The 27,439-nt window shown below is 41.5% G+C and overlaps 2 protein-coding genes across 8 annotated transcripts in view; one reads left to right on the top strand and one right to left on the bottom strand.

Moving 5' to 3' along the window:
- Window positions 1-1,474: 1,474 nt before the first annotated feature.
- waca (WW domain containing adaptor with coiled-coil a) lies at window positions 1,475-18,590 on the bottom strand. 4 transcript variants are annotated; one of them, XM_053858360.1, is made up of 13 exons: window positions 18,371-18,590; window positions 18,193-18,223; window positions 17,319-17,508; window positions 15,539-15,630; window positions 12,650-12,765; window positions 12,459-12,574; window positions 9,675-9,926; window positions 9,449-9,571; window positions 8,653-8,801; window positions 6,640-6,758; window positions 4,879-5,074; window positions 4,676-4,803; window positions 1,475-3,504 (listed from the first exon to the last, which is right to left on the bottom strand). In XM_053858360.1, exons 1-13 carry the CDS (start codon window positions 18,409-18,411, stop codon window positions 3,435-3,437), a joined length of 1,623 nt encoding a protein of 540 aa, XP_053714335.1. In that variant the 5' UTR covers window positions 18,412-18,590; the 3' UTR covers window positions 1,475-3,434. The 4 variants fall into 4 exon arrangements, with proteins under 4 accessions (XP_053714335.1, XP_053714333.1, XP_053714337.1 ...); XM_053858358.1 differs by having other exon boundaries at window positions 1,489-3,504; window positions 4,879-5,077; XM_053858362.1 differs by having other exon boundaries at window positions 1,493-3,504; window positions 8,653-8,798.
- Window positions 18,591-20,202: 1,612 nt separating this feature from the next.
- mpp7a (MAGUK p55 scaffold protein 7a) overlaps window positions 20,203-27,439 on the top strand; it is a 112,943-nt gene continuing 105,706 nt past the window's right edge. For 2 of the 4 annotated variants that reach the window (XM_053858353.1, XM_053858355.1), the window contains exon 1: window positions 20,203-20,436. The gene's annotated coding sequence lies outside the window, so the exon portion shown is untranslated. The remainder of the gene's footprint in view (window positions 20,437-27,439) is intronic. The other 2 variants (XM_053858357.1, XM_053858356.1) reach the window with 1 other exon arrangement.

Consider the following 27,439-nt stretch of genomic DNA (forward strand, 5'->3'; position numbering starts at 1 on the left):
CCTCGGCACATGGACGACAATCACACCCACAAAAATGCGTCTCCTTTCACACATTAAGGGCCACTTGTAGGTGTGACCCGCTCCAGACGTGAGGGACTTTGCCTAACAATAGACCCCCAACTGTGCAACCAACGACTGCTGCTCAGACCCCGCCAGGGTGGGGGCCAAAGGTCAAGACTGCCCGAGCTCCCCTGAGCTGAAACAGACGACTTGTTACAGTGGCTGTATCAGCTGAGAGGATCCAGGGTGGAACCCCACCCAGGCAGACAGAACTTCCTCTGACACCTCCTGACTTCCTCTCTTTGATGTGAGGCACATCAAGATTGGAGGTCTCTGTGCGAGGAAGCCGCAGACAGGCTGACTGTCTCCACAATGACATTTCTCTCCTCGTGCTGATGCAGCCGATATTGTTTGTGGTGGAGATGGAGCTTTGATGTGAGCAGAGCAGTTACAGACAACGTCTCAGAGACTTTATCTTTCCACAGCAAGATTGTCATTTTTTGACTTTTGGAAAAAAAAAAAAAAACACTTTTGCCATTTTAATAAGGGGGTGTAATAACCGAAAACGACATTGACAGTAATAATAATGTAGTGCATCACAGTCATACTAACAATAACAATAATAATCCCCAATAATGAATAAACAACACCTGATGAATAGATTAATGATCATATTATACCTAAATGCAAGGGAGAAAATTTCAGTGGTTAATAATTTGAAAACCAAGAGCAAATAGCTTCATCTTATAGTGTTATTACATTAAATTCAATAGTTATTGCTGATGTTTTGATTGTTAAGACAACCACAAATGAACTAAAATGAGTGCATTCATTGACTTCAGCAATGTCTGTTTTAAAAAAAAAAAATTTTCATACCTGTTCTTCAATTCTCTCGCCTAAAAATCTGGTGCCGACATCAGGCTGGAGCACACTTGCCCTTGACAGCATTATTAGAATCCCTTCTGTTGGAGACTTATCATGCTCATCCTGAGCTTAGGCCCCAGAAGCGGTTGCCGGAGACATTTTCTGAAAACACTGAGGAAGTGTTTGTTTTCATTTCATAGCTCCCAATGTATCACATAGACTACGTCACTGGTCAGCAGCATTATTTGAAATCGCCCAAATTCGACTTTTCAATTTCGATCAATTCCCTCTCTTTTCTTGATCATCACGTGGTCCAAGGAGGACGGACAAGCTGCTTTTAAGTTATTTTTTTAACTTTTGAAAAAACGTTTTTTTGTCATTTTGGATAAGGGAGGGCAATTTTTTTTAAATCACCAAAATTCGGCTTTTACATTTTGATCAATTTCTTCGCTTCTCTTGATGTTCACATGGATGACAGACAAGTTGTTTCAAAGCCAGTTTTTGACTTTATTTTGTTAAAATGAGGACATGCGCACACACACATTTATATTCCCAGGGATTTTCACAACGCTTCTGAAAAAGGACTAACTGATGTGAATGTGAGGCTTGCCTCAATATATTTGAGAAAAAGAAAAGTTTTGTAAGTGCGCAAAATGACAAACCTGTACGAAAACTCAGGTGATAAACTACGAATGTTTGAATCATCTCAGTCTTTTAATGAATAATATATAAACCTCGATTAAGTTCAACTCGGGGCGTCAGAATCCATCCACTAACCATGGTGATGAAGCTCCAAGCTCTTCAACTCGGTAACACGGTGCAACAGTGCCCCCACGTGTTCAAACAGCGACCACTACAACACCAATAACTTGTGATGTTGTCCAGCCGGACACATCACTTCCGTTTGTGTCACCTGTCACTTCCCCACTGCAGTCAGAGACTGTAGTGTTTTTTCCCCAAACACAACACATCCTCCATTAAAAAAAAATCTCACATTTTCCCCCTTGTAGAATCCCTCAGTAAATGCAGGCTGCCAACAAACCCTCCCCAGCTGAGGCCCTCTCAGATCAGGTTGCCCACTGCAGTTCCCACCGTTCCAAATGCCTTGGCAAGTGTGAGTCCGACCCGGTCAAACCTGCGCGCGACAGCCAGGAGAAAATGAAGAAACACGCTCCAGCCTGGAGAGACATATTTTATTACATCTGTCAATATACTTCAGGAAACAATATACAAAGCTGTGGTCGACTGTACTGAAGATGTGGTGAAGCGCTGATACATTGTATGGTGAGGAAGAAAAGACCATTGGCAGCCGAGCATGACCCTGCTCCTCCGCGAGAAGTCATCGGAACGGAATCGGAAAACCAGAAATAATCACCCGATGCTTGTTGAAAGACCTGTAGTAGTCGGTCGAAGGATGAAGTGGGCGTGTGGACAGATAAGACTTTCAACAAGGCACTAGCTCGAACGAAGCAACCCTCCAGTGACAGAACCGGGTCCTAATGAAGTCCAACCGGGTTATTAGAACACACCTCTCACCGCCCTGCTCTGACCGGAACCGTGGCCAGTGGTGACATCACTCCTCAACCGAGTGCAAATGAAACCTCACTCTGGTAAATAAATTAAAAAACAACAAAAAAAAAAAAAAACCTTTCATTCATCTCTCTGCTGCTGCTGCTGTGGCAACTGTACAAAAAAGGAATGCACCGGTGATCTTCACTCTGCAGGTTGGACTTGGGAGGAACAGTCAGTGCATCATTCCTCAACTGAAGACTGATGACACACAGACTGGAGGAGGTCTGGTTGGGGGGCAAGGGTCGGAGAGTCTCAAGCAGCAGGACATCACGCCTCCTCAGTTTTTAGAAAAAAAGAAGCCACTCACTCCACCACACCAACCACCAGGCACTGTTGTTGTCCAGACTGGGAAAGCAGGGCCACCACAAGCTGCAAATAGACCACTGAACCATTGCGAGCAGTTATGGTGGACCAGCACGGGCGAGCGCGCTGCGCGATACACCACAGCACAGAGGTTCGACGTCAGAGGGGCGTAAGCTACGAAGAGTTCTTGCCTTAAAGCCCGGTTTGTGTCGAGAACAAGCGGACTGGAAGGTTTCTGTTCGGGGAGCATGCGTGCGCGTACGTGCTCGATGGTTCAATGATCTATGAACTGACGAATGAAGTCTGCAGACAAGTTAACATGAATAAAAGGCTTGGTAACCAGTGTAGCCGCCTCGCCGTCGATTAATTTGGATGTCAAAAGCTTTGATAGGCATGGCTTTCCATGGCTTCAATCTACAAAACATATGTACAACATAGGTAACAACATCTACAAGAAGTCTACAGTTTGTTTTCCCACCAGGGGTTTTACAGAGCAGAGTCTTGTAAAGCCCCCAACAACCCCTTTTCCTCCTCACAGCTCTGCGTTCCATCTCCTCTTGGCGGTCCAGCCCAAACGGTCCAAATACAAAGCAACAACAGCTCCTGTGTGTGTTTAAGACTGGACTCAAGAGGAGTCGAACTCTCCTTCTGTGCAATGGGTCGACCTCGCCCCCGTCACCTGCTTCGCCCAGTCCTCAGACCATGAAGGAATTCTGATTCTTCAACTTTTCTAGTTCTTTGATTTGCTGTCTCAGGAAGAGTATCCTGTGGAGGGAGAGACAAAACAAGCAAATGTTACTGTTCAAATGTCTCTGGTGGGAACCAACAAAGTCTCCACTGCCGAAGTTTATGTTCATGGTTATCTGACCCGTAGATGTGTCGGAAGCACAAATCAGATCAGAAATGATCAAAAATCAAATCGAATCTTGAGAACGGATTCCCAGCCCTAATATAAAACAAAATGTGATAGAGCTGCATGATATAGAATAAATGACAGTGACATTCATTTTTTATTGCAATATAAACAGAAACTAAGAAGAATTCCCACCAGTCAACCTGAGCAATGACAAATGGAATGAATTGGGTCCATTCTCACAAGTAGGTCTCAAACAAGCAACACATTGGCAAGTAGATAAAAATGATGAAAATCTGAGATATAAAACAAAACAAAAAAAAAATCAGTTACCAGGGTGAGTTCTGGCAGATTGAGTTCCCTTTATGTAACTGTGGTATTCTTTTAGTCATCCTAGTATTAATTTTGAACAGCAAAGTGCTAATGCTCATGCAACAGAACAAGTGCAGATTATTCAGGTTATTTATGAGATGTTAAACTGATTAAACCTCAGACGATTTATGACATGCTCTGTGACACAAACAACTGCAGCTGTTTTTGTTCGTTGCATGTTGTGCTCGAGTAGAGAAGTTACCGCATCTGTGAAATTTCTATGCTGTTTGGTTACTTTGTCACAGCAGCAACGGCATCCTGAATGATCTGTTCCTTAAAGTGTATTGGCATCACCACATGAATCATGTTTCCTTCAGGTTACGGCAATAGCAACACGGCACGGGCCACTGCCAAAAAATCATTGGTTTTCAAAACATCTCTAACAAGCAATCTCTGCTTTTGTGACTCAGACCCCCCTGCATGAGTGTCTGTTCGGGACTCATGGGTGGATGATACTAGCGCTCCCCCTCCCGTAAACAGAGGGCTGCGCTGCTCACAGCTGCCTTGCACAATGCTACATTTTTAAAGGAGAAAGAGGCTCAGTCTGTGTAGCAGGCTCAATTGTGCCTTCCGGAGTGGCTTCCCTTCGTTCAATTTCACGAAACACTGAAACACCCATGCTATATTTGGGTGTCTAGTGGCGGGTCGCGAGTTTGAGACCCCTAGTTAACAGGTTTACACAAACCCAGAGAGACTGAAGTTCAGTCTTACCTCTGCTCACGCAACGTTGCTTGGATTTCACAGACTCTGACCAGAGAGCGGAGGTTTTTGAGCTCAGTGCAGTTCTCTGACATGCAGATACTTCCCATCGTGTGAGCCTCTTCACGTAGTCTTGACGCCTGCACCACAAAGCATGCGCCTGTCACAACACATATCTACGGTCACCAGAACTGGTTTCATAGAGTGACTCTCACCTGCTTCTCTGCGTGCTCTGCAGGCCAACCCTGCACATGCTTGATGAGATTCTCATTGAAGTGGGCAGCGAGGGTGGGGGTGAAGGAGCAGGAGGGCCGGGCGGTAGTGGAGTTCGTGGTTGAGGAGGAGGAAGTTGGGGCATTGCTGCTGCTCGGTGCAATGGGGTTAGGGCCTGGGGAGGGACTCCTCTGACTGCTGCTGTGAGAAACCACAAGAAAGTGCCAAGGTTTTAGATTTCAAGACTTTTAAATGGAACAGAATAACAGTAATCTTCAATGACAATCATTTTATATGACCAACATTTCAATTGAAAGAACTGACTACTGGATGGTAGTGCTGTACAGTCTCCAGCAGATGGCATTGCAGCCAAGGAATTTAAGGAATGAGGCAGCAAAAGCCAGCAGAGCAACAGTCACAGTCTCAGTTACTAAGAAGCCATAAATCATCATCAAATTCGTTGGACAAAATTATACACGTGTTAATTGTATTCGCGGGTCATTCATTAAAATTGTATAGTTGCAAGTCCAGCAGCAACAAATTTGGATCTGACACACTTAACAGAGCATGTGAAAAGTAAGCTGCTCTTGAGGGCTGAAACCCTTCGCATTAATGTGATCGACAACCACCAACCACACGGAGAACTCAGGCTGTTGCCTGCGGACGATAGAGGGTGCCCATGCTGAAAGTCCACAGCTTGCAATGACCAAAAATGTTCACGTGATGTGGGAGGAAGTGTGAGTCATCGGATCATACGAAGTTGGTCAGTTGACACTGCTCTAAAATGTAAGGAACTTGCCTACATGTGATGCACAGCTGCGTCTGACACCCTTACTAGATGACCAGCATTAACTCTTTCATCAGCTTGTCTTCTGCAAATGACCGTATGGACCAGCCAATATGCTGTGGCCCGTCAAAATCATTGCTTCCGATTATCTCGCATGTTGTCTACAGTGTTACACACAAAGCCCATGCTTCCTGCCTTCCAGTTTTTTGAAAATTCTTGGAGATTCCAGAAACCTTTGAGGGGATTCAGTCATTTGACAGTGCATCGAAACAGGACAGCAAGAGAGTAAAACAGGAAATAGCTAAAGGGAATAACGAAGTCGAGTTAGACGTCAAAACATTTAACTCTTTAGCTTTGTCAATAATAACAGGTAAAATTGGAGAATCCATTTGTCGGCCATCGAGGCTAGGAAGACTGAAGCTTGTGCCGCACTATATCGAGCATCGATTTTTTTTTTGTCCTCAGGTGCTGACTCATCTCTGATGTAAGCTTCAACTAGAAGGTAATTATAGATTTTAAATCCGCTTCACTTATTGACCCTTGTCTCTCCTCTCACAAACCAAACATGCAAGTGACACCGTTGTGTGAAGAAGACTTGGATGAGCATTATTGAAAACATTTTTGCATTGGTGAGAAGAATTCACACTTCAGTGCTTTATGTGAGAAAGGGTTTAGCCTCATAACTGGTTATATACATTGCGCTACAGTCACAGATTATTCTTTGAAAAAAGTTGAGACTAAGCATTGACAACTAGACCACCACGATTGAGCTCCAAGGCCTCAAAGAGTTCCAAAACTGATCAGCAGGGGGAGCTACAACAACTCTACCAGACTTCGCCTTGGCTCTCAGGCAATGAGCTCTCCCCAAATCGTTCACAACAAAAAGATTATATCGGGTTTAACGCACATGACAAAAGCAACTATGAAGCTGACTTAAACAACCTTGTTCATGGTGCTTTTAATGAACCAGACTTACCTCTGACGCTGCAGGGTGCGAGGTGATGCTGTGATGGCATCGTGACTGTGCTGCTTTTCGCTGGAGAGCGGCTGCTGGGATGTGGGCTGCGGATGAGATGCCTGCTTCCCAATTGACAGCTGCAAACCAAAGTCACAAGTTTAAACGCTTTCCTACAATAACTTGCAGTGTTTTAACTAGAAAGAGGTATGCGAGCAGCAAAAACAGAAGCGGCCCTATCAGGCTTTTAGCTAGGAGCTTGTATCCGCAGCAGGACGCCTTAAAGGTCTGATCATTGGTGCCCGTATAATGCCCCACTCCTAGTGTCATCACACTAGTTTCCATTTAATAAAGTGTTTTCGCCCATTAATTTTGACAAATTTGTTGCCATATTAGTGGCGTGACATGGAAGCGCACTGTGATCGATGGGATGTCTGATGCCGATGAGAGGACTAAACTGCACATAAGTTCTAAAACAATTGTTTGCAAAACTAACTCATAGCTTTTTAATTTATACTGCATACTAGCCATACTTTTGATGTCTCTTTTAGTAGGAAGCTCGTGCCTCCCGCTCCCCAACGCCAAGTTCGCTGCATGGCACAAATAGTTTAGGAAGGACAAAAAAAAAAAAATATATAAAAAAAAAAAAAATCACATGGTTCTATTTATTTAATCGAGCAGCAAGCCTTCATATATATTTTGTTCGAGTGAATGAACGCTTAAATGTGTGAAAGTTTAGAAAACAGATCTTGCAGAAATATATATAAAAGATGAACAAAACTGTTGACATTTCGATTGTAGGAAGAGAAAGAATCATGATAAAAATAAGTATTTTTAAATCAATAGGAGTCAGTAAAACAACTGCCCAGGAGACCCCTGCATCTGAAAGTGCATCAGCAACTGAGTTCATCTCTGTTAACGTTTCTTATTTGACTCAGATGTCTGTTTCTATAAGAACTCATTTTTGTACAAATAGATGTTTACAGTTTTTTTTTTTTTTACAAAGCAAGTTGTAAAGTCAGTCGTGGACATGGCATGTCTAGAGGGGAATGGCCTGGGGGCGTGGCTTCGGACACCCCATTTCAAAATCCTCGCTATCCTCCTGGGTCCTATTTTGCTTTTTCATGCTTTAAGAATTTTAAGACTTATGAATGGACCGTGAACGAATGATGATAATCCATTTGGGAGTCATTTAATTTTAAAAATAAGCCTACCCTAAGTGCTTTGATCAACCAATTTATCTGACCACTGATTTCCATACGACCACAGGACGCAGAACATTCATGAGAACCCACTCAAAGGATCATATGATTGATGACGCACTGCATTGGAAAAATACCTCCACCAACACACGAATAGACGTCACACTGAAGTTTCAACTTGAAACCATGTGATGTCTACCTAACGTTACGTGTTGCAATGGAGCGACAAACATCTAACCGAGGTGGCTCATGAGTCAGTCTTCTATGGAGTTGCAGGCACAGTGCATATGCCATGACCTATGTGACCTTGTTGCCCTTCATAAGTAAAACAGACTGCAGTGTTGGTCAGAGCAGAACATTTAATTTTGATGTGAAACCACTCAACAGGTATGAGAGACATAAAGTAAAGCAGGCAGCATAATAGCATAATAGTAGTAGAATAGTCTTCATCAGGCGATCTCAGAGTTCGGTGGCAGATAGAAGTAATAGTTCCATACTATGATGGATTCATGTGGTTTATCAATCCAGCGCCTACCTATTTTCACTATCCTAGAGCTGTGTTAGTTCATATTATATACGTGTTATATATACTAGTTAGATTATATCAGTTAAACATGTATTTAACAAATCTATAGAGGATGAAAATACTGAAATGCTTTTATTTTCACTTATACAGTACATACCATGTGTATAGAAAAAAAGCATCATTGAGGAACTGGTATTGAGGTGAAGGTATTGGAACTAGTATAAAATGTTTTGATTCTGAGACATTGGGAAGACATCTAAGGCCAATAAAATCGGCGACAACACAATGACAAAATCTGGTTCTCACCTTTGTTTGTGAAGCCGACTGCGTGCTGAGAAGGGGTTTCAGTGGACCAGCGTTTGTCTGCGGCGTGCTGATCCTTGGAGAAACGTACGACCGGGGCGATGAAGCGTCTGACGTTAATGACATTGGTGACTGGTTTGATTGCTGAGCTGCTGAGAAGAAAAAAGGTAGGAGATGAGGACACTATAATACAGACCAACTGAGGAGATCAAAGCAGATGAACTTAGTAGGGATGCACTGATCGATTGGCACTGATATCTTAATTTTGCTTGATCTTGATCTTATCTATCACAGTCCTCTCTCCAAAAACTTTGCAACTACACAAAACCACACTATTCACCCCGACCAGTGTATTCCCAGACCGTAGCATGTGTCAATCTGTTACAATGCGGTCAGTAACTTGCAATATGCAAGTTATGCAAAGCCCATATAAGTCATTGAGGGACCACAGTCAAATCTTTCAACACAAGAAATCTCATTTCTCACTCCAAGACTCACCCTCTGCTCACCACGCACTCACACAGCATTTGAAGCTGCTCAGTGCAAAGCTATGAGGAAACTCATTGAATTCATGGTATCATACGACCAGCCTTTTTCGGCCATTGAAGAACAGGCAATGCAGCACCTGAGCCCAGGATATAATGAGCAGAGCAGATTGAAACTCAAGACAGTTTTATTTTTTAAGGCAAAGTACTGCTGAATCCGTTGGTTTTTTTCCGACAAGATGAGGAATGACCATCAACCAGGAAACTGATCAGTTCACCTCAAGAAATTAGTCAACAGATGGATTGCGTCTCACCTTGACTGGAGAGTTGAGCCGCTTGGGAAAGGATAGTAGTGATGTTGAAAGGTGATGGTCCAGCAGTAAAAATCTTATGAAGCATTGACTGTAATGAAGCTTGCGTAACAGCGGCCGTCAGAACTGCACAGAAAAGAATAGGAGCATATTCCTTTATAAATGAAACTGGTGAAGAGAAAAGCCAATTGTCCACTCCAACTGTCTTCTCTGCTTCTACATGTCACACCTTCATTTATTTTCGACATGTCCACACTGGCATTATTGAGCTGCAGGGCCGTCTGAAGTGCAGGGAGAAGTTGGCGAAGCAGCGTAGGGTCTTGGAGCAGAGGAGGGGCTGGGGACTGCAGGACTGGGGACACTGGTACTGTGGAGGCAGACGACCCGGGTGGCGCAGAAGAGGTATTTAAGCTGCCAGAGCTTGATGATGACTGCGACTGGTTGGTGAGGGTCGCTGCAGGCTTCTCCACCTGAGCTGACTCTGAAGTAAACAAACAAGAGGGAACCGGATAAGATGCGGGTACAGAAATATTTCTGAGAGACAAGAAAAACAAACTCAAAACCAGCTACTGAGTAAATGATGAATTTCAGCAGTAAAACACATAGAATTCATTTCAACTGCCATTTTTGAACACCAGGATTCCAATAAATCTCGCACGACTAGCAGTGAACCAACATTTTAACTTCACTGTTCCAGAAACACAGCAAGTCATCGGCAGTATCATTAGGTCTGAAGAACCACATAATTTTAGTTTCCTCATTTAGTTTCTTCCTCATTTTTTAATTCGCTTCTGCTTACTCCCATGTGGGAGCTGTGGACCTGGAGCCCATTGTAACTCCATAGGGTGGGGGGCGCAAGGCAACCTGGAGGGAACTGGAGCGTCCAGTGGAAAACGGTGCATACACGTCCACATAGGACCTAGGTATGCAACTGCAAACACCGACCACATTACCATGCAGAAAATAGCTGAAAAGCAATAAGCCCCACAGCTCTTATCTTGATTAACATTCAGCGTAGACTGAATCAAATTATTGAGCAATGTTGTCACCATGACGATGGGTGGCACCATGACCTTTTGAGTCCCTCATGTGCAACCTTTTCATTTGAAGCAACAGCATGCTAGCAGACAGTGGTTCAAACTCGGTACACAACAAACACGCAGAACACAGTTGTAGCTGCAATAGGTTCCCAGTTTTAAAAATATTCCTGAATAAATCAAAACAATTAACTTTTCCACTGGTTGAGCAACAGATCTCGCTACCGCCAAAATTCAAACCTACCATTTTCTGTGATATAATTTCCACCTTCTTATTATATACAAATCTGGGAATGGACTTCACAAAGTGCATTAACAAGTTGCTTATTAAAGGTCACTGAGGTGTTGAAAGTAATAATTAAAAATAAAAATAATTAAATGACTTCACACATTCATGTATGTAGCACATCTTCCAAATATAGACTTTTATTTTAATGACGTGTACAGAATATATACAAGATATATATTTTTATTTGAGGGGTTATGAGAACAACGAATATTTTAGAGATGCACACAGAGCGATATACAAATCAGAAAAGGGTTATTTTTTTTCAGATATTTCAGATTTCGTTTCATTGGATCGGGTCATGCGTCTGAGCATGAGGAGAGTCACTCATTTCTTAAAACTGATCAGCTGCATTGTCACCCAACAGTTGTGCTGTGGCTTGGAGCTGACTAAATTAAGATGAGATTACGCACCGTTTAATGCCTGAAGTCTTTCAATGCGTGGGTTACCCAAAATAAAAATAAAAAACTACAAATGTTGTATGAGGTTGTTTGATTCCTCACACACACGGTCCGCATCAGAGTTCATAGTCTGAACTACTATGATATTAGCATGATGGAAATAAATCAAAAATAAAAAAATAAATGACAATTTTAAAGTGCAACTGACTGAAATCAAGCACTAGATCAGACCAAAATTATGATCTTTTGTTAGAAGTTAAAAATGTGAATGCTGTTATTATTCATACAAAGTCTATATCTGTGCATATTTACAAAACAAAAGAACCTAAATTTACTCAGGAAGTGTGACACTGCACTGTAAATGATTTAATTTGAACCCTGAACATATTTTAACTTGTTTCCGTGAATAAATGAAACAGATGAAATTATGTTATGTAATTATTTATTTTTTTGAGGAACCATCACAGACACAAGAAACCAACATTACCACCACAGTCAGTGATGAAACTCTTCTATACTGCAGAATGATGGAACAATGGTTAAAGCCATTGTCTTGATGTCCTTGTTTGTTCAAATGTTAATCAACTGGGGCGACATTTTAATGTCATATATTTGACTGGAGGAAAATGCTGGCAAGACTGGATTTGAGGGATCACAGCGACTCAGCTGAGCAGTCACAAATGCTGACACCAGCTCAAGAGAGCACATCGTCACCTCAATGCACTCAGCAGCAGACACGCTCAGGCATTAGCAGGTCCGTGAGTTGCATTCTTAAATAAAGCACTTAAATAAACATATTCGGTCTGTTGTAATGCATGCAGCTAGAGTTCACACTCTGCCGTGATCACTCCGCTACCTCACACACACGAACCTGAGAAGTCTGGCCTTTATTTTACCAGATATCAACACAAAATCACTATATATTGATTTGAAGCAGATTCCAATGATGAACTCAGTGTAACCACTGCTCCACCCCCAGGCAATAAGAAGTCACCAAGAGTTATTGGTGAAGTGAGATATCCTGGTTGCCGGCTATTTCTAAAAGATGCTGTATCACTGTCACAAAGGTTACCACGGTATGTCATTTACACCGGCAATCATTACACCCTTAGTCAGGATGAAAGCCTGTCTCACGTCACCACACTACGTCGAGTAACACAAAAGACACATAAATCCATCAGTCTCCAAACCAGAACAGCAGTTGTTAAACCTAATAAATCTCATAATATTAAGCATAAAGTCAATGTGCTTCATTTCAATAAGTTGCAGTAGACATGCTAAGAACTTACTAAGACCAGTGAAGGCCGGCACTGTTGTTGCCTGCATGGCCTCTCTTCGGTAGTCCCTGTCTTTCGGGAAACTGTTGACAACTGCCGTCTTGGTAGTCTCCTTCTGCTTTTGTTCTCTGAGAATGAGAGTGACTTAAGCCAATTAGAGAATATTCAAATGACCAGACAAATTGTTGGGTGGCAGCAGCTACCTCTCCAACCACTCTTTGGGCTTCTCCCACTGGGACACCTCTGTCCTACAGTTGTAGTAGTACTTCTTCCCGGATGAGCTGATGTGCTCAGACCAGTCATCGGCTGGCTCGTGAGGCTGTGAAATAGAAGCAAATCAGCAGATCAAAAATAGCCTGTGTGTGCACACATGCAAGAGAGAAACAAAGACGCCTGATGCAATAGCTTGAAATCTAATTTGAATATATTGTTGCTGAAGGTGGACAGAACTATATTTTCTAGATATTTCTTTATATATATATATATTTGATAAACAAACCGAGACCAGCCCGAAGGTGCCATTATAAATGACACGTTTACCATCATTACAACTAATGTAAAGATTAACATTTTGATTGAGCCGACAAAAAAATACAGCATTTGCCGGACGAGTTGTTTTTGAGTGGGAGAGGAATGTACGTCTGCATGGAGGGAAGCAAATCTGGGTGGCACAACAACCCACTACACAGACTAAGCCCCTCATCTTCAATGCACAGGAACACAAACGATAAAATCTAGTGCTGTGTTTAAAAAAATTGATTTTCTGATTCTGAATGGATTCGTACATTAATTCCATAAAATCGATTCGTAGGTCCAAAGATCGGATTAATTAATTTACGTTTTAACACATATTCTCCGGGTGAAGTCCAACCCCTTTGACGCAGGCGCGCACCTGGGACACCAAAGTCAAAACAACATGCCTCCTCACAGTGGCAACACTAGCAACGTGCCGGGTGTGAAAACGCCTGAAACACTCAAAGCAATGGTCTGGCACCATTTTGGGTTCAGACGCAACCAAACCAAAAATGCGCTCGACAAAAGCATGGCAATTAGCATGTTATGCCTAATGGAGGTATTGGAAGTGTTGCAGTATTGCGGAAATATGACCCACCTCACGAATCACGTGATGCGACATCACCCAGAGCTCCTTTCCAAGCCATCCACCGGGCCACAACAAATGAAACTCGAGCGAACTTTACCACTACCGGTTAATTCTGCACGCTCTGTCAAAATAACTTTACGGTATGGTGTCTCGCAAACCTCTGTTATCCCAAACATGCAGCAGTCAGTAAAAGAAAACGTGTAAAGTAAGCTTCAGTCAGCAGTTAGGGTGGGCATTACAAGTGATACGTGGACATCTTCGCAAGCTTACACGAATCTGACAACTCGCTATATTGATGATGAGTGGAAGCTCTTACTCGTACGTACTACAGACCACAGAGAACTGTTTACATACTGACCAATGACCGTCAGGTTGCTGTGAAGTCAGTAACCAGCACTCTGTTTACATTTTCAGTGGCTGAGAATATCTTTTTTTCATTTTGATAATATATCTTTATTATCATTTACTATGAATCCTTCATTAATTTCCTGTTGAATGTCAATATGATACTAGTATTAATACGTTGCGTTACTTGTCATGTGATTATGGCAACAGCTCAGAAAATGGTTTAAATACTAACCTGAATCGAGATTGGATCGGATCGCATGGAATCGAATCGTGATAATCGATTCTAAGTCATGAGAATCGGAATCGAATCGATTCTTGAAATTAGAATCGATACCCAGCCCTAATAAAATCCATTTGTTTGGAGATATTCACAGTGGATATGAACATTCACTCAAGTGTAATCGGCTGCTGTGGTGGATAAATGAAGTGCCCAGTGTATCATTCTGCTTAACACAGTTGAGACACTGCAGAAGTAAAATCACTACAACTAAAGGAGCGATTAGTCATCTTAAGGATCATCACTTCTGCCTGTAACGTGTAGAAACTGTTTCAGGACTTCTATGAATCAGGTGAATTGTAGTTTTGTTTTGAATGACTGTCAACCATGTTGTCTCTGACAGGTGGGAAACTTAAATGGAGAGTAGTTCACAAGGGCTAGCTTGTCCAGTAACTGAAACAACTGACTTTACAGTATTAGTCCCTGTTTGTTTTTGAAGTACTTATATCTATTGTTCGGAGAAGTACTCAAGTTATTGTCGTCACTTCACTATAGTTAATGTCAATTAAATTTATGACTTTGTGTAAAGTTATTTATTTAAAAAATGTGTTTTTGACAGTGAAAGAGTACAGGAAAACTTATGGGAAACATAAAAATACAATTTGTGGAAAAACAAATATTAGATAAGATCATCTTTATTTCACTTTTAAATGACCGGCGACAGCCTTATTCCACTTGCCATCAATTCCACTGGGTTGAGAAGCAATCATTTGGCAGTGTGCAACACATTATTATAATCCTACTCAAAATTAATGAAACATAATTTAAAAACCCTCATCTTCCTTTCAACATTTTTCTTTAAAGTACAGAACAAATGTACTCTGAAGACTCAAACCACAGCTTTGTTGCCGACTTTAAATCACGTTCTTTCAAGGAAGCATGTCTACTTTCATTCCAACTCCGCTGACACTGTCCATGATTACAGACTGATGCTTTAGAGGTGTCTCAGCCTGGACGTGCTTGAACATAAAATACATTGATGGATGGAAGTCACCTAACACCTGAAGCTTTGCCACTTTGGATTTCTTCTGACTGCTGCACTGACTTTACCCACGGTAAGTGGTTTTCATTGTCGATCGTCTTCCAGCTTTGCAGTTGCAGTCATCATTAGAGAGCGATTGGAGTATTAAAAGACTGATTGATTCTTTTTACAATCCTTAGATCAGCCTGTACTTTTCCATTTGGTAATTAGCATGCACCAGCAGTAACTACTGCACAACAGTAATGCTCAACTTGTGCATCCCATTTCCCTAACTGCCTGAAAAACAGTAATCATTGTTGGATTTGGCAATAATGTGTGTAATTTCGGCGAGCACGAAAAACAGACGTGTGGAAGAATCAATTAGAACAGCAAGCCAAACTTACCGTGTCTGACGTCTTGCTGGGGTTAGAATGTGAATTAGAACTGTGGAGACTACTGTGGTTGTGCAAGTTTTCCTGTGGTGAATGACTGGTACCTGCAACAACACACATTAGAAACATTACTTTCCAGATAGGAAAAGCAATTAAGGTCAGAGGAGCAACAACAACCGCCTTTATCTTGCTGTGGTGCTTCCAAATGCTACAGGAATTTGAGCTTGAGTTTGCCAGCTGCTGCACAGTTGCACAAGACACACTATGGTTAAATAAGTAACACTCAACTCAAACAACTGGCATTCTGAAGAGCCACAGAATAGTCTGTAGCTGCTTTGACACAATGAATTCTTGATTGACAAATAACAGAATTGAAAATGGTTCCTTCATTACACACAACTTGTTTTTCAAAATATACCCACATTTCCGTTTCTGCTCATAGATACTGACACAAGTTTTTCCTTTCAATATTAAGGGGTTTTGAGTGAAGTGTTGCGTCCCACTATTCCCCAACTCTACGCTGCCACTATCGCGCAATATAGACATTTATTAGAAATAAACTCCCTGCAATGCAGTGATGCAGCTTTATCAAGCAAGTCACACCACTACCCACCCAGACCTAGTGAGGCGACAAGTGGTCTCTGTTCCAGTTTGGAAGCAGAAATTCCAAACAGATAGTGGCCAGAATTTTGCTGGTTAAGTGTTTTTCAAAAACAAATATAACATTAAACAAATTCACAGGCTTCTTCTTATTGTGATCTCACAAATCTTTTACCAAGTTAGCCCTTTAAATTGAACTGAATTGCTTTCATTCCATAAAATGCAAATAATTTTGAATATGTTGTTGCACGTGTTCATTCGTCCACGCAGTTCTCACATAAAGACAATGTCGACATGCTTCACTTAACACTGTAGAATGTTTAACAACTCATCCAGTTAATGTGCGCAGTACATTCCAGACGCATACCTCTATATATCTGATTCACCAGCTGGAACACAAACAAGTTTAATCACTGCCAGTGTAATTGTTGGTCTCACTGAACACGACATTTTAAAGTAATAGTAGCATTCATATAATCATTAAGGCAACTGTACCGACTCAAGAACAAGAGGCCTTTCAGTTATCAGCCAAACTTGATGCCCAATTACTGATCAACACATTGGCCTTAATGGTAAACATAACCTAAGCAATGGCTGCAATAAAAATAAAAATAAAAAATTAGTGACATTTCGTGTAATGGTAGCATTTGGAGTAAGCCATGTTAAACTTTGTCAGTGATTTGTTCTCATACTTTTTTGAAAAATAAGAAATCTTGTGAGCGATGACGAAAACAGATTTCAACCCAATCCCTCGTCAACTGAAAACAAAAGCTAATTTTTCGACAGTGCAGTAGGGCAGCAGTCATTGTGCTATTACTTCAGCTATACCACTATGTGGCAATCACTGGGGTTAAGACATTTTAATACATCACAACCATTTCACAAGTATTCTTCTGGATGTATCTTTTAAACAATTTGCTGACAGTTTTAATTTTTTTAAATTGTACTTCAAACTATTCAATGTTGGAATGCCTCATTTTAGGTCAACAGATTTTGTTCACTACATTGTGACGATCATGTCATGGTAGTTATTTACTGAATCCGTACAATGGTCACGAGGCGGTCTGTTTCAAATTTGCATTGTCACAAACCTTAGCTGATACTGTACTTGTTATGGAGAACTTCTCCAACATCTCCAAGACCACTTTAGCCTCATCATCCAAGACAAACGTTATATATTATCCCATCTCACCTCCATCTCTGTCCCTAGCCCGGTGTGCGTGGACAGCCTTAGCTCTGCTGTGACCGGTGCCGTCAAGGTGTTTGTCAGGGCTGTCAGACCTCCTGAGCATTTTGCAGGGAGGAATAACATCTGAGTTGTCTCGCATCTTGTCATGTCGATGGTCACCTCCTGGATGGCTCTTGGATGAGTATTTGAGAGTCTGTTGGAGAAACCAATCATCTAGTATGCGCCAGTAAAAGGGCCAAACTGAACCGTTTTATTAAAAAAAAAAAAAAACCCTAAAAAAACTAGAAAGAACCAAATCAGTGTGCATGTAATGACAGTGATATTACTGTTTATCCAAGTGAAAGTACAGTGCACAAATCTTCACAGCGTTGTGTAAAAATTATTTATGTAGGGCATTTTGACAAAATATATAGTTCTAAACATTTTAGGTGTATTCCATTACATACAAATACAAAGTTACACTGAAGCAATCAAAACACAAGCACCTTGTAAGTTCAGTTAGTTAACCATTATTTCAACGGCACAATAAATAAAGATTAGCGTTGTGCTTGTTCATCTATCGTGATCATATTATTTTGCTATTTCAATTTAGTGTCAGACTGCGGTCAGGCCCTAATCGTTCGAGTTAGCAAGTAAGCTAACGTGCTAAGATCAACATCAAACTCGGCTCGAAGGTTTCCTTGACCGTAAGTCTCGACGAAACGACTCGCTGAACGTCGTGTTTGTCACACGAAGCCTGAATTGATGCACATTTCGTACAGTTGAGGTGGTTATTCGCGTGCGACCGAGTACTTTTCACTTTATTTTCCGCACCGACTGGGGCCTGCTGTGCTCCCCAGAAGCCTGAACTAGAGTGTCCATTTTAATCTAGTAGTACCTGATAGGGCTGAGAATCTCTTCGGTCGCACCTGCGAATACACAGAACAAAACACTAGTTAACACAACAATCTATGGCTCAAACACATACATTATTGTTTAGTGACATTTATTTAGGCAAAAATGGCGGAGTGACAAGCCGTAGCCATGAGAAATATCAGAATAAAATAGTTGTTTACCCATCGCCGAGTCTCGGTTGTTTCCTTGCATACATTACCATCAATGCCGTGTTAGTGTGTTTGGAGTGGGCTGTGAAAGACTAAAATATATACTTTGTTGTCTTGTTGATTCAGAGACCTGGAATCTTCAATTATATCGGGCTAGCTTGTTTCAGAGCAAGAGGGAGCTATAGTTGAAAGAGCGCCCTCCCTCAGTCCATCCCAGCCAGCTCGCACACACAGTCGGTCTGGATGAGCAGTGGAAGTGCTGCGCCGCGGGTTGCCAGATAAGCCATTAGTGGCGCTAATCCACATGGCAAGGACAATCATAAAAGTAACAACTCTGTTCAATTGTATTTTTAGAACGTAGTTTAGATTTATAAATGCGACAACTCAGTGGTAAATCCGCCCTTATATTCCAGAAAAAAAGAAGAAAAAATGCTTACGTATTTACAACAATCTGGCAACCTTCCTAGCAAACCACTTTTGCCTCCCCCTTTTCCATGGCAACATCCGGGACTTGGAGGTGCTGAATCATAAGCGATTAAAGTGCGCAATTCCGATCGCTTCTTTAAGATTCACGATTAAAAAAAAAAAAAAACAGGGGGATTTTGCTATCTTATTTGCCCGCATCCCGTAAAAATAACCTACCAGTAAACAAGGCCAGTCAAACTCTGGTCAGTAACTTGTTTTACTCTGACATCTAGTGGCGATACTCGGGCATCACTGGGAACCTGTTAGCGCCAGATATTCAGGGGTAACAATATTTGTTCTAAGACAATTGAAGAATACGACGAGACTTAAAAAAACACATGCATAATTATATATTTCCCAGAAAATGTGTGTTTCACTGACCAGGAACCAGAATACACCGTGGAGTCCGCATTATTCAAGTGGCCATCGTGATTCAGCGGCTGTCATGGGGTTCTCATCATTGTTCTCAGACAATATATCCCACAGTATATCGCAGGATGAGGACAAAGGAGCCGTGTTTCAGCAGTTCAGCACACACCACTTATTAATTGGTGGACAAAGGGGAACAAAAGAGAGCCCCGCTATTGTCATCGCATATCTATGCATTCTCTGACACAGTCCAAGCCCCATTTTAATTTAATTAAATGTTACCAAAATGCACAACTACCTCTTTCCTTTTTGTCTTTATTTTTAGATCGACCTCCTAAATACTATTTTTATTATTCATAATCGCAGCAACAACAACAACAACAACAACAACAATAATAATAAGATTATGAGATCAACCTTAAATTGATTCAGAAAAAGGGAAATCGTACAAAATTTTAAAACAAATAAATCACTAAACCATTTAAACATGATCTGGTATACGTGCAGATAAATCAGGGCTAAACCCAAATATTTCAAATGTTAAATACTAATCACAGGAGAGAGTACATGAAAATGCACAGAAAAAGTGATAAACGAAACCAATTTCCAAATAAAAACGATCTCGAGTTAGAAAGGTGTCTCCTGCAGGTAAAGATGAGTAATAGTCACGATTGTTTCCCTGGCGTCCGCAGATGTACAAAGTCACAAACATAGGCGTTGAGGTGCTATATATATATATATATATATATATATTTTTTTTTTTTTTTTTTTCGTAATCATAGACTGCATCTGGGAAATTGAACATTCATTAAAAATAATAATACCGGCGCAACAAGATGTGACCAATGAGTGGCGGGCTGTATCAAGATTGACAGTATCCGAAGCCAATGAAAGGGCCGGAATACTTCACATCCCCGCCTTGATTCGACATCAACGAATGAACGACCGGCTTAGACGTTTTTTGTCCCTAAACAGACCCCAGACCAGTTCTGCTTGAACGCAGCAGCACTCCAGACACCAGATATCTGAACATACTATCTGGTCTTGAATCAGCACGTTTCTGAGAGTGCCACGGCGGAGGCGTATCATTTTAAAAGGTTTATGTTCGGTTCCTCGCCGCGCCGAATCGGAGCGAGGGAAAGTGGCATTTTGGAGCAAATCACGGAGGCGAAACTGAGGAATTAAAGTCGTTCATGTGGGAAAAGACAGGACTTTCGCGGACCAGCCGAGAGCTTCAATTAAAAGTGAGTAAAAACGTTTGTATGTTCTTCATAACTTAACTTACTGTGTTAAAAACGGAGGGATGGTTCGCAGTAATGTAGGGATTTATGTTACTGTAATGCGCTTTACTATTGAGTTGAGAGTACCTGGAGCATGCCCGAATTCAACGCCCAACTTCCATACAACCTTCATGCTATCTTGCCATGGAACTTTGAATATTCGTGGTTGTTTGCGCATCGCCGAATTGAGTTTTAATGCACCTACTTCCTGAATTTAATACAAGAAATCTTCCCCTCGTGTGTTCTGATTGAGGGCGTAGCTGCTGAAACTGCCACCCTCCGAGTCCACAACAAGAGATAGTGCCACTGCAAAACCATGTGTTGTGATTTTTCTGTGACATACAACATGCTCACTAACCGCATTGACAACATTTCCTGGTGACACACCGAACCCTAACGCCTTACAAAAAGCTCCCGCGGTCCAGGAAGTACACTGCTCCATGCGGTCAGCTCGAGGACTGACCCCTTGTGCCCTGCAGAGCCCAGGGTGGTGAAACAGAGCTGTCACTGTACCAACAGTGCCGCAACCCTCCATTATATTCCACCCCAGTCATTTGTTTTGCATTGTCTCCACTGGTGTCCAATCGTCTCCAACGCCCTCCAATTTGCTTCTTTATTTTTCATAAAACTACTCATGAATAATTCCACAGTGTCGCCGTTCTGTTTGTTTTGCCTTTTGGTTGCAGTTAATAAAGAAGTGCCCTGACATTTCTTTGTTTAAATCTCCATGTTTTGGATGTATCATCTCTCTGGGAATAACCCAGTTCTTCATTTAAGCTTGTCTAGAAAAAAATGGGAGGCTTTTGCATTCCTGTCGGGGGCAGTGAGACTCTCAGGAGACTTTCATTAGAAGTATTTTTGTCTGGTTCATTACTCTGTTGTGCTGGTGTTGGCTTGAACGCCTAAAGAAAAGAGTTTGCGAGTGGCATCGTTTTTTGTTTTGAGTGCCTTTGTAAAGCCCGTTTTAAAAGTAGTTTTGATTATTGTTGCCATCCAAATGAAATTTTATCACAAAACATCATTACTTGCCACATGCCCTCTGCCTGACCCTTTTTATTTCATTGGAATGTTTGCTGTCAGATTATGGCATTTCTACAGCAGCTCACTGAGAAGCAAACATGTGTTTTCTAGTAATATGAGATGACAAAACCGCACCACAAAAACCTCAGGATAACTCAGCATTGCTTAGACAGCTTTTGCAAATAAACAAAGCAAGGAGTTTCTGTTTTTATGGCTTATACATGACCTACAATGTGGGGGACAATAAACAAATATTTGGTCAGAATTGGACAACATATATTGGTTTCAGTTTAATTTAAACTTGAACTCTGAAATACAGTGGCGAGAAATGCATCCATTGTCTTTAGACTGAACAAATTTTGTGTTTGGATAGTTTAAGAAAACCAAGGTATTCTCGCAGAGCAAAACAGAATATGCCATGTAATTAAAAAAAAAACAGAATTTGAGCTTAATATTTCTGACTCTGTAGTGTCAATAAAAAGTCATCCCACCAATCATTCAGAAACTATACCCATATCTCAACGATGAACCTGCAGTTTTGGGATTAGCTCTGTGCTGTGTTGTAGTCATTATAAACCAAAAAGAACAAAAGAATTAAACAATTCAATAGCGTCTTTACTTGTTAAAAAATATGGTCGTTGTAGAAAATACAGTACTGTATGGTATGTGGTCAGTATACCAGCAAGTAATCAAATATTTTATGCAAATATATCAACAACAGCACATTTATACCAGCAATAAATCCGAAGCTGAGATGAGTAGTGCATGACTGAACAGTTTTTATGTTTCGCCTGTGCCCCCTAGCGTTTTCTCTGGTGATTCTATTTGAGATGGTCTGACATTTTGTGTGTGCTTGATTTTTGCAGGTTATTTCTCAGGGTAGAAGTCAGACGAGGTCAGAGCAGGGTTGCCTGCGGACCCTTGTTCGAGGGCTCTCTCTTTGTCGGCCGTCTAAACAGGTGTCTTAAGCTGAGAGTACTGCATAGCTTGCATTCCCAAGGTTTTGTTCCTGGCATGTTGGCTAACTGACTAGGAAAGAGGGAGGTGTGGGAACCGACTCCGTAGGGCTCAACCCTGAGAACCCGTCCGAGCAACCTGCTGATTTAAAAGAATGCTCCGTGTCACTGCAGCAGCGTGTTGATGGGACCTGTCAGGGCCTGATGATGCCAAAGAGGTTATTCAGAAAGTGCACGTCAGCAGCAAGGCTATTATCTCCAGGCTTTACAAAGAGTTGTGCACCAAGGTTTAAGGCTCTTAATCCAAGCTTGACTTTTAATGACTGTCCGCTCACCATGGCTAACACGGAATTGTGCTTCCTCATGGCATGTTGGTTACTTAGCTCACCTTTTCGCTTGTCCTGTTGATTGAATTACGCTGAACACAGTAGCTGAAGAGGGTAGCGGGTCAATAAGATTTGAGTTGTGGTTCCTCACGCAAGGTCACAATGAAGTTTCAGTCTAGTGTCATGTGCGTTACAGCATTCGAAAACCAACGTCCCTCTCTAAACTACCGGTGGAAAGAGTTTGGCTGCACCACAGTCGACACCGACAACACATTTATCATGATAACTACCGACAGATTCACAAAGCTCCTGTTCGTTGTTAACTTCCTGCATTAAACGTGTAAGTTCCCGTCTGTCCCGTGGCCCGCATTCATGTTAGCCGCTGCTGCTAGCTGCCAGCAGCTCGCTGATGTGACTCAAACATGTTTTCATCTATTAAACAGGCTATCCCAGACTGTCACAATATTGTGATGTATTGTGATACTGTTGTATCGTGAGGCTCTTGCTGATACTCACCCCTTCCTTGAACACACTGAATGAATTATTTCTGTGTGCGCAGTGTAGTCACAGTAGCCAAAGATAAGAGACACAAAAGAAGCCCAAGACATTAAATATAAACAATAAACATCGAAGTCAAAGACGTCTACAGAGAATCCGGATACATAAAAACACAAGGATACGAAAAAAAAAAAAAAAAGAACAATCAAGCTAGCTAGAGAAAATTAGGCTGACCGATTGGAAGGATTAACTCCTCTCACAGGTAAGCACTCATGATCCCTCTGTCTGAGGTAATTGTGGCGAGACTGCTAAACCAACCGGCTCAGAAACCAACAGATTTTAAACTGACAAATATATTAATGCATATTGGTATTATGGTTATGCTTTGAGTTTCAGTTCCTGCATGCAAAACAGTCAGTGTCATCAATAAATGGACTGTTCTGAGTGTATGAAATGTCGTGTTTTCTTTTAATAGAAGATGCCAATTCCAGTAACACAGTGGGAAGTTCTCTGTTCTCAAGCATTGAGTGCTCTCTCATCTCCTGTGAGTGCCGCCTCCTGACATATTGAGGTGCCGTAATGCAGCAACCAGCCATAGCTAAACTTGGCATCAAATGAAATATGAATACAAGTGTGCTGCTGCCAGAGTCTAATCTTATTACAGCCACGTTTACAGCAGGTTTGATAAAAATATTCAAGTCTTTCAACAGCCATTTTAGTGGGTTGTTTTTAATTAGGGATAAATAACATTTAAATCTGGCATCTTTGTAGAACCTCTAAATGTGGGCAATCTTTTTTTTTCATTTCATCTCCAGGTTTCGCTCTCAGTTCATCCATCCCTTTATCCATCCATCCTGTTCTCCAAGTATAATCGCCATCACTAATCTCTGTTGCGAGTTTGCAATGGACTTGTGAGCCACCTGCTGCTCAGCTGATCCTAGACACAGAGATTAGAGTGATGCACTTGGTAGGATCTGCACAAGTGTTCTGCTTTATGAGCATCATCACAAGAGATGCCGAGTTGCTTGGTTCCTGCTGGTCCAACTATGGTGTTGGATTTCTCTTGACAACCTGCAAGCCACTGCAGAAAGCTGGTGGGAAGTGCTGAGCTAGCTGTCTACAGACACCAGATACTGACTGTAAGTGGTTGCATTGTATATCACTTTTAGGTTGCACTCTGCTATTGAAAACAGTCAAAATGGTTTTGCTGCCATGTGAAGCAGAACTGTCAAAACCAAGTACAAACCAAGGATGCTCATATACTGTATGTGGCCAATTTGGGATGCTGGCTGTGATAGGTGTATGTTTCCTGCGTCAGTAAACAGTGCTCCCACTGGTCAGATGGACTTTGTACAGTTCTATAATTTTGTTCTGTTGGGCTACGATAGTCTTAACTACACTTACGAAAGCCCTATAACACTAAACGAGGCAACACACTGGACAGACGCCAACCTTGATTGGTCAATACCAGTCACACGGTACCTTAATGATAATCCATCAGGTCGAAGCCGATCATCACACCTTTCTGTGTGTGTACATAAAGGGGTTTTATCTTTTATGCAGTTAATTCGTAGTTGGTTTTAATATAAAAGATATATGCTAGAGCAGTTGCTCTGGAATTATCGCTGAAAAAAGAAGACACCAGACGGTCAATATTGGTTGCTTTGAAACGTTCTTTGACACCAGCTGAAGATGCCTTTTCATGCACATGAATTTTCGAGCAGGTGGCACCTCACATTGTGGTGGAAAGTAGTTTAGTAAAAAGAACATAAATGTCTTTGTTCTGTGTGTTCTGGTAGGCAATGTTCATTCCCCTATAAGATGGGCTAATGCTTGTGTAGACCCGTGACTCCATCCAGTCAGAGTAAGAGGAGAAACAGATGATAAGGAAATGGCGAGCTGACACGGGTGTAGGCGAAGTAACAGTAGTCGAAGTTGATCCTGTTAGTTCCAAAAAGAAATCCAACATTGGTTGTTCGGACATGTTTCAGGTTCCACAAAGATGATGTTGAGCAATAGAACGCAGAATGCAAAGTGTGTGTGAAAACTTAATTGTGCATTTAGCGTTATTGAGGGGAACAAGCCCGATTTATCTTGATATTGATTTGAGGTGTTATCGCCAAACCTTTCTGTATCGTGCCATAATCGTTATCATCATACTACTTTCCATGAAAAGGCTGTTTTTCTCCTGGTAATTTTGCTTAAATATATAAAAATTCACAGATTCTCATTCCTCAGTGGGCCCTGGATTATGCCATTGCAGACGCCATTTTTGTTATTGTTTTTTTGTGAAGTCTCGCCGTTATGTTTTTTTTTTGTACCTTTGTGTTTTATCTATGCTGATGATATGTGAATGTTTTTGTATCTTTAATGTCTTGGATGTCTTTTGTGTCTTTGTTGTCATTGGCTGCTGTGACTCATTGAATTTCTGAACAAATATATGACATCTAATCTTGCAGGTTGTGACACTTAGATGGCACTGGATGCTGCAATCTAAGAGCACTGTTGTTGATGAAATGTCTGATGCTGTTGTCTGGAAGGAAACCTTAGTGAGTTCGAAGCTTTATACAAGTGTTGACAAAACGTACCAAAAGCCTTTCAATCTGAGGAGTGCTTTGGCCGTTTTCTGGCTTTTCGGTGATAATTGTCTGTGGATCAGGAAAAAAACAAAAATGTCCCTCAGTGGTCGCCGGACATTGGGACACCCTGTCCCAAAATCTTAGCTAAAAGCCTGCTGTGTGTGCTTGTTTATTGTCTGTGCAGATACATGAAGCATGCATTCTCAAGCAACTGCCATGGCCCACCATCAGTAGTGATGAAGGTTTCAAATGTTTGCAACGAGGACAGCATCGGACTCGGGCAACAAGCTGCCTATGTGTCAGCTGGTGGAGAGGATGTATAGCCTTACATGGTTTTAGAACTGTGAGGTCATCTGTCAAATCTTGATTTATTCATAAGCAGTTTCAATGCACTTGCCTTTCCGTTTGTTGCTGGCTTGTGTCGGTGTTGTACCCTCATGTGGAACTCCCAAGTCTTTGGCAAGTGTGCTTGGTAATATTTTTGTACAGAGTACTGCATTACTGTATTTGTTACTTGATCTGCCTGCTGGGTGTTTTTTTTTTCATGGGCTTGTGAGACTCTTGGACAGTGAACAGATCCTCTCTGGAAGTCTTGAGGCCTGGCGTTCGATATTAATACAGCCAGTGTTGATGTTTAAGGTGCACTGGGAATGTACTTCTAAAAGACAAACATTGCAGTAAAGACAAGTGATTTGTGTGACATGAAATGCATTGTCCGCAGGTAATGTAATATTGTAAAAGCCAGCCCACTTTGACCTCATTAAACTGAAGTCAAATCAATCACGTGACTGGAAAAACTTCAAAATTGCTTTACATGCTTTGCCAAAAACTAGCAGCTTGAAGTGAGAAAACAAACATGGTACAAACTACTAGTTTTGTTAAATTATCTTTTTTATTTAGAAAACAAAATCAGTTTTTCTTCTGTGGTAAGAAATACATTTTTGCTCCCATATGACTAGTCGACTTAGGGTGCTGTATTCTGGACTGAGTTTGGTCTTGGGCTTGATGTCTGTATGCTCTGGTTTCGACAACTCTAGTCTTTTCAGGCACTCCCTTTTGCGAGACAGCTGGTGCAACTGGTAGAGAAAGTCAATGAAGGAAGGTAGATAAGTGGTCTAAATGGATCTATTCAGAGTTATCGGTAAAGAGGACACTGTTGTTATAGTAACAATAATGAAACTATAAAGGCAGTGAACGGAATCCATAAATCTGTCAAACTGTAGCAATCCCTGCTCACACACCCAACCCCTCTTGTGTGTCCTCACTTGGTAATGGCAAATGGATTCAATGGAAATCCCTTTGGCATTTGCAAGTCCAAACAAACTGACAGAACACCCCCAATATCAAATGACTTCTAAGTTAGCCCATTTCTAACCTGGAAATTGGGTTGAACTTTGTTTGTCCATGTTGGAGTTACTCTGTTTGCATACACTAAAGTGCTTTCCAGGCAAACAAACAAACAATAAAATGTGAATCAGGTGCAGAACACCTCCATGTGCAAATGTATGTCGACATGAAAGAAGTGAAAATCATTGTGTTCTACCTTAGAGAAGAAAGACAAAAGCACAAGATTTGCTGCATCATCACT

The sequence above is a fragment of the Synchiropus splendidus genome, chromosome 3 (assembly GCF_027744825.2).
Source record: "Synchiropus splendidus isolate RoL2022-P1 chromosome 3, RoL_Sspl_1.0, whole genome shotgun sequence".
NCBI classification, from domain to species: domain Eukaryota; kingdom Metazoa; phylum Chordata; class Actinopteri; order Syngnathiformes; family Callionymidae; genus Synchiropus; species Synchiropus splendidus.

What these genes read in the sequence shown, in the direction of transcription:
- waca (XM_053858358.1), bottom strand. Translation starts at nt 18,411, where the DNA reads ATGGTAATGTATGCAAGGAAACAACCGAGACTCGGCGATGG. An exon ending in CATGTCGAAAATAAATGAAG is followed by an intron (nt 9,572 to 9,674) that starts GTGTGACATGTA and finishes TTTTCTGTGCAG; the next exon opens with TTCTGACGGCCGCTGTTACG. An exon ending in CGCACCCTGCAGCGTCAGAG is followed by an intron (nt 5,078 to 6,639) that starts GTAAGTCTGGTT and finishes GGTTTCTCACAG; the next exon opens with CAGCAGTCAGAGGAGTCCCT.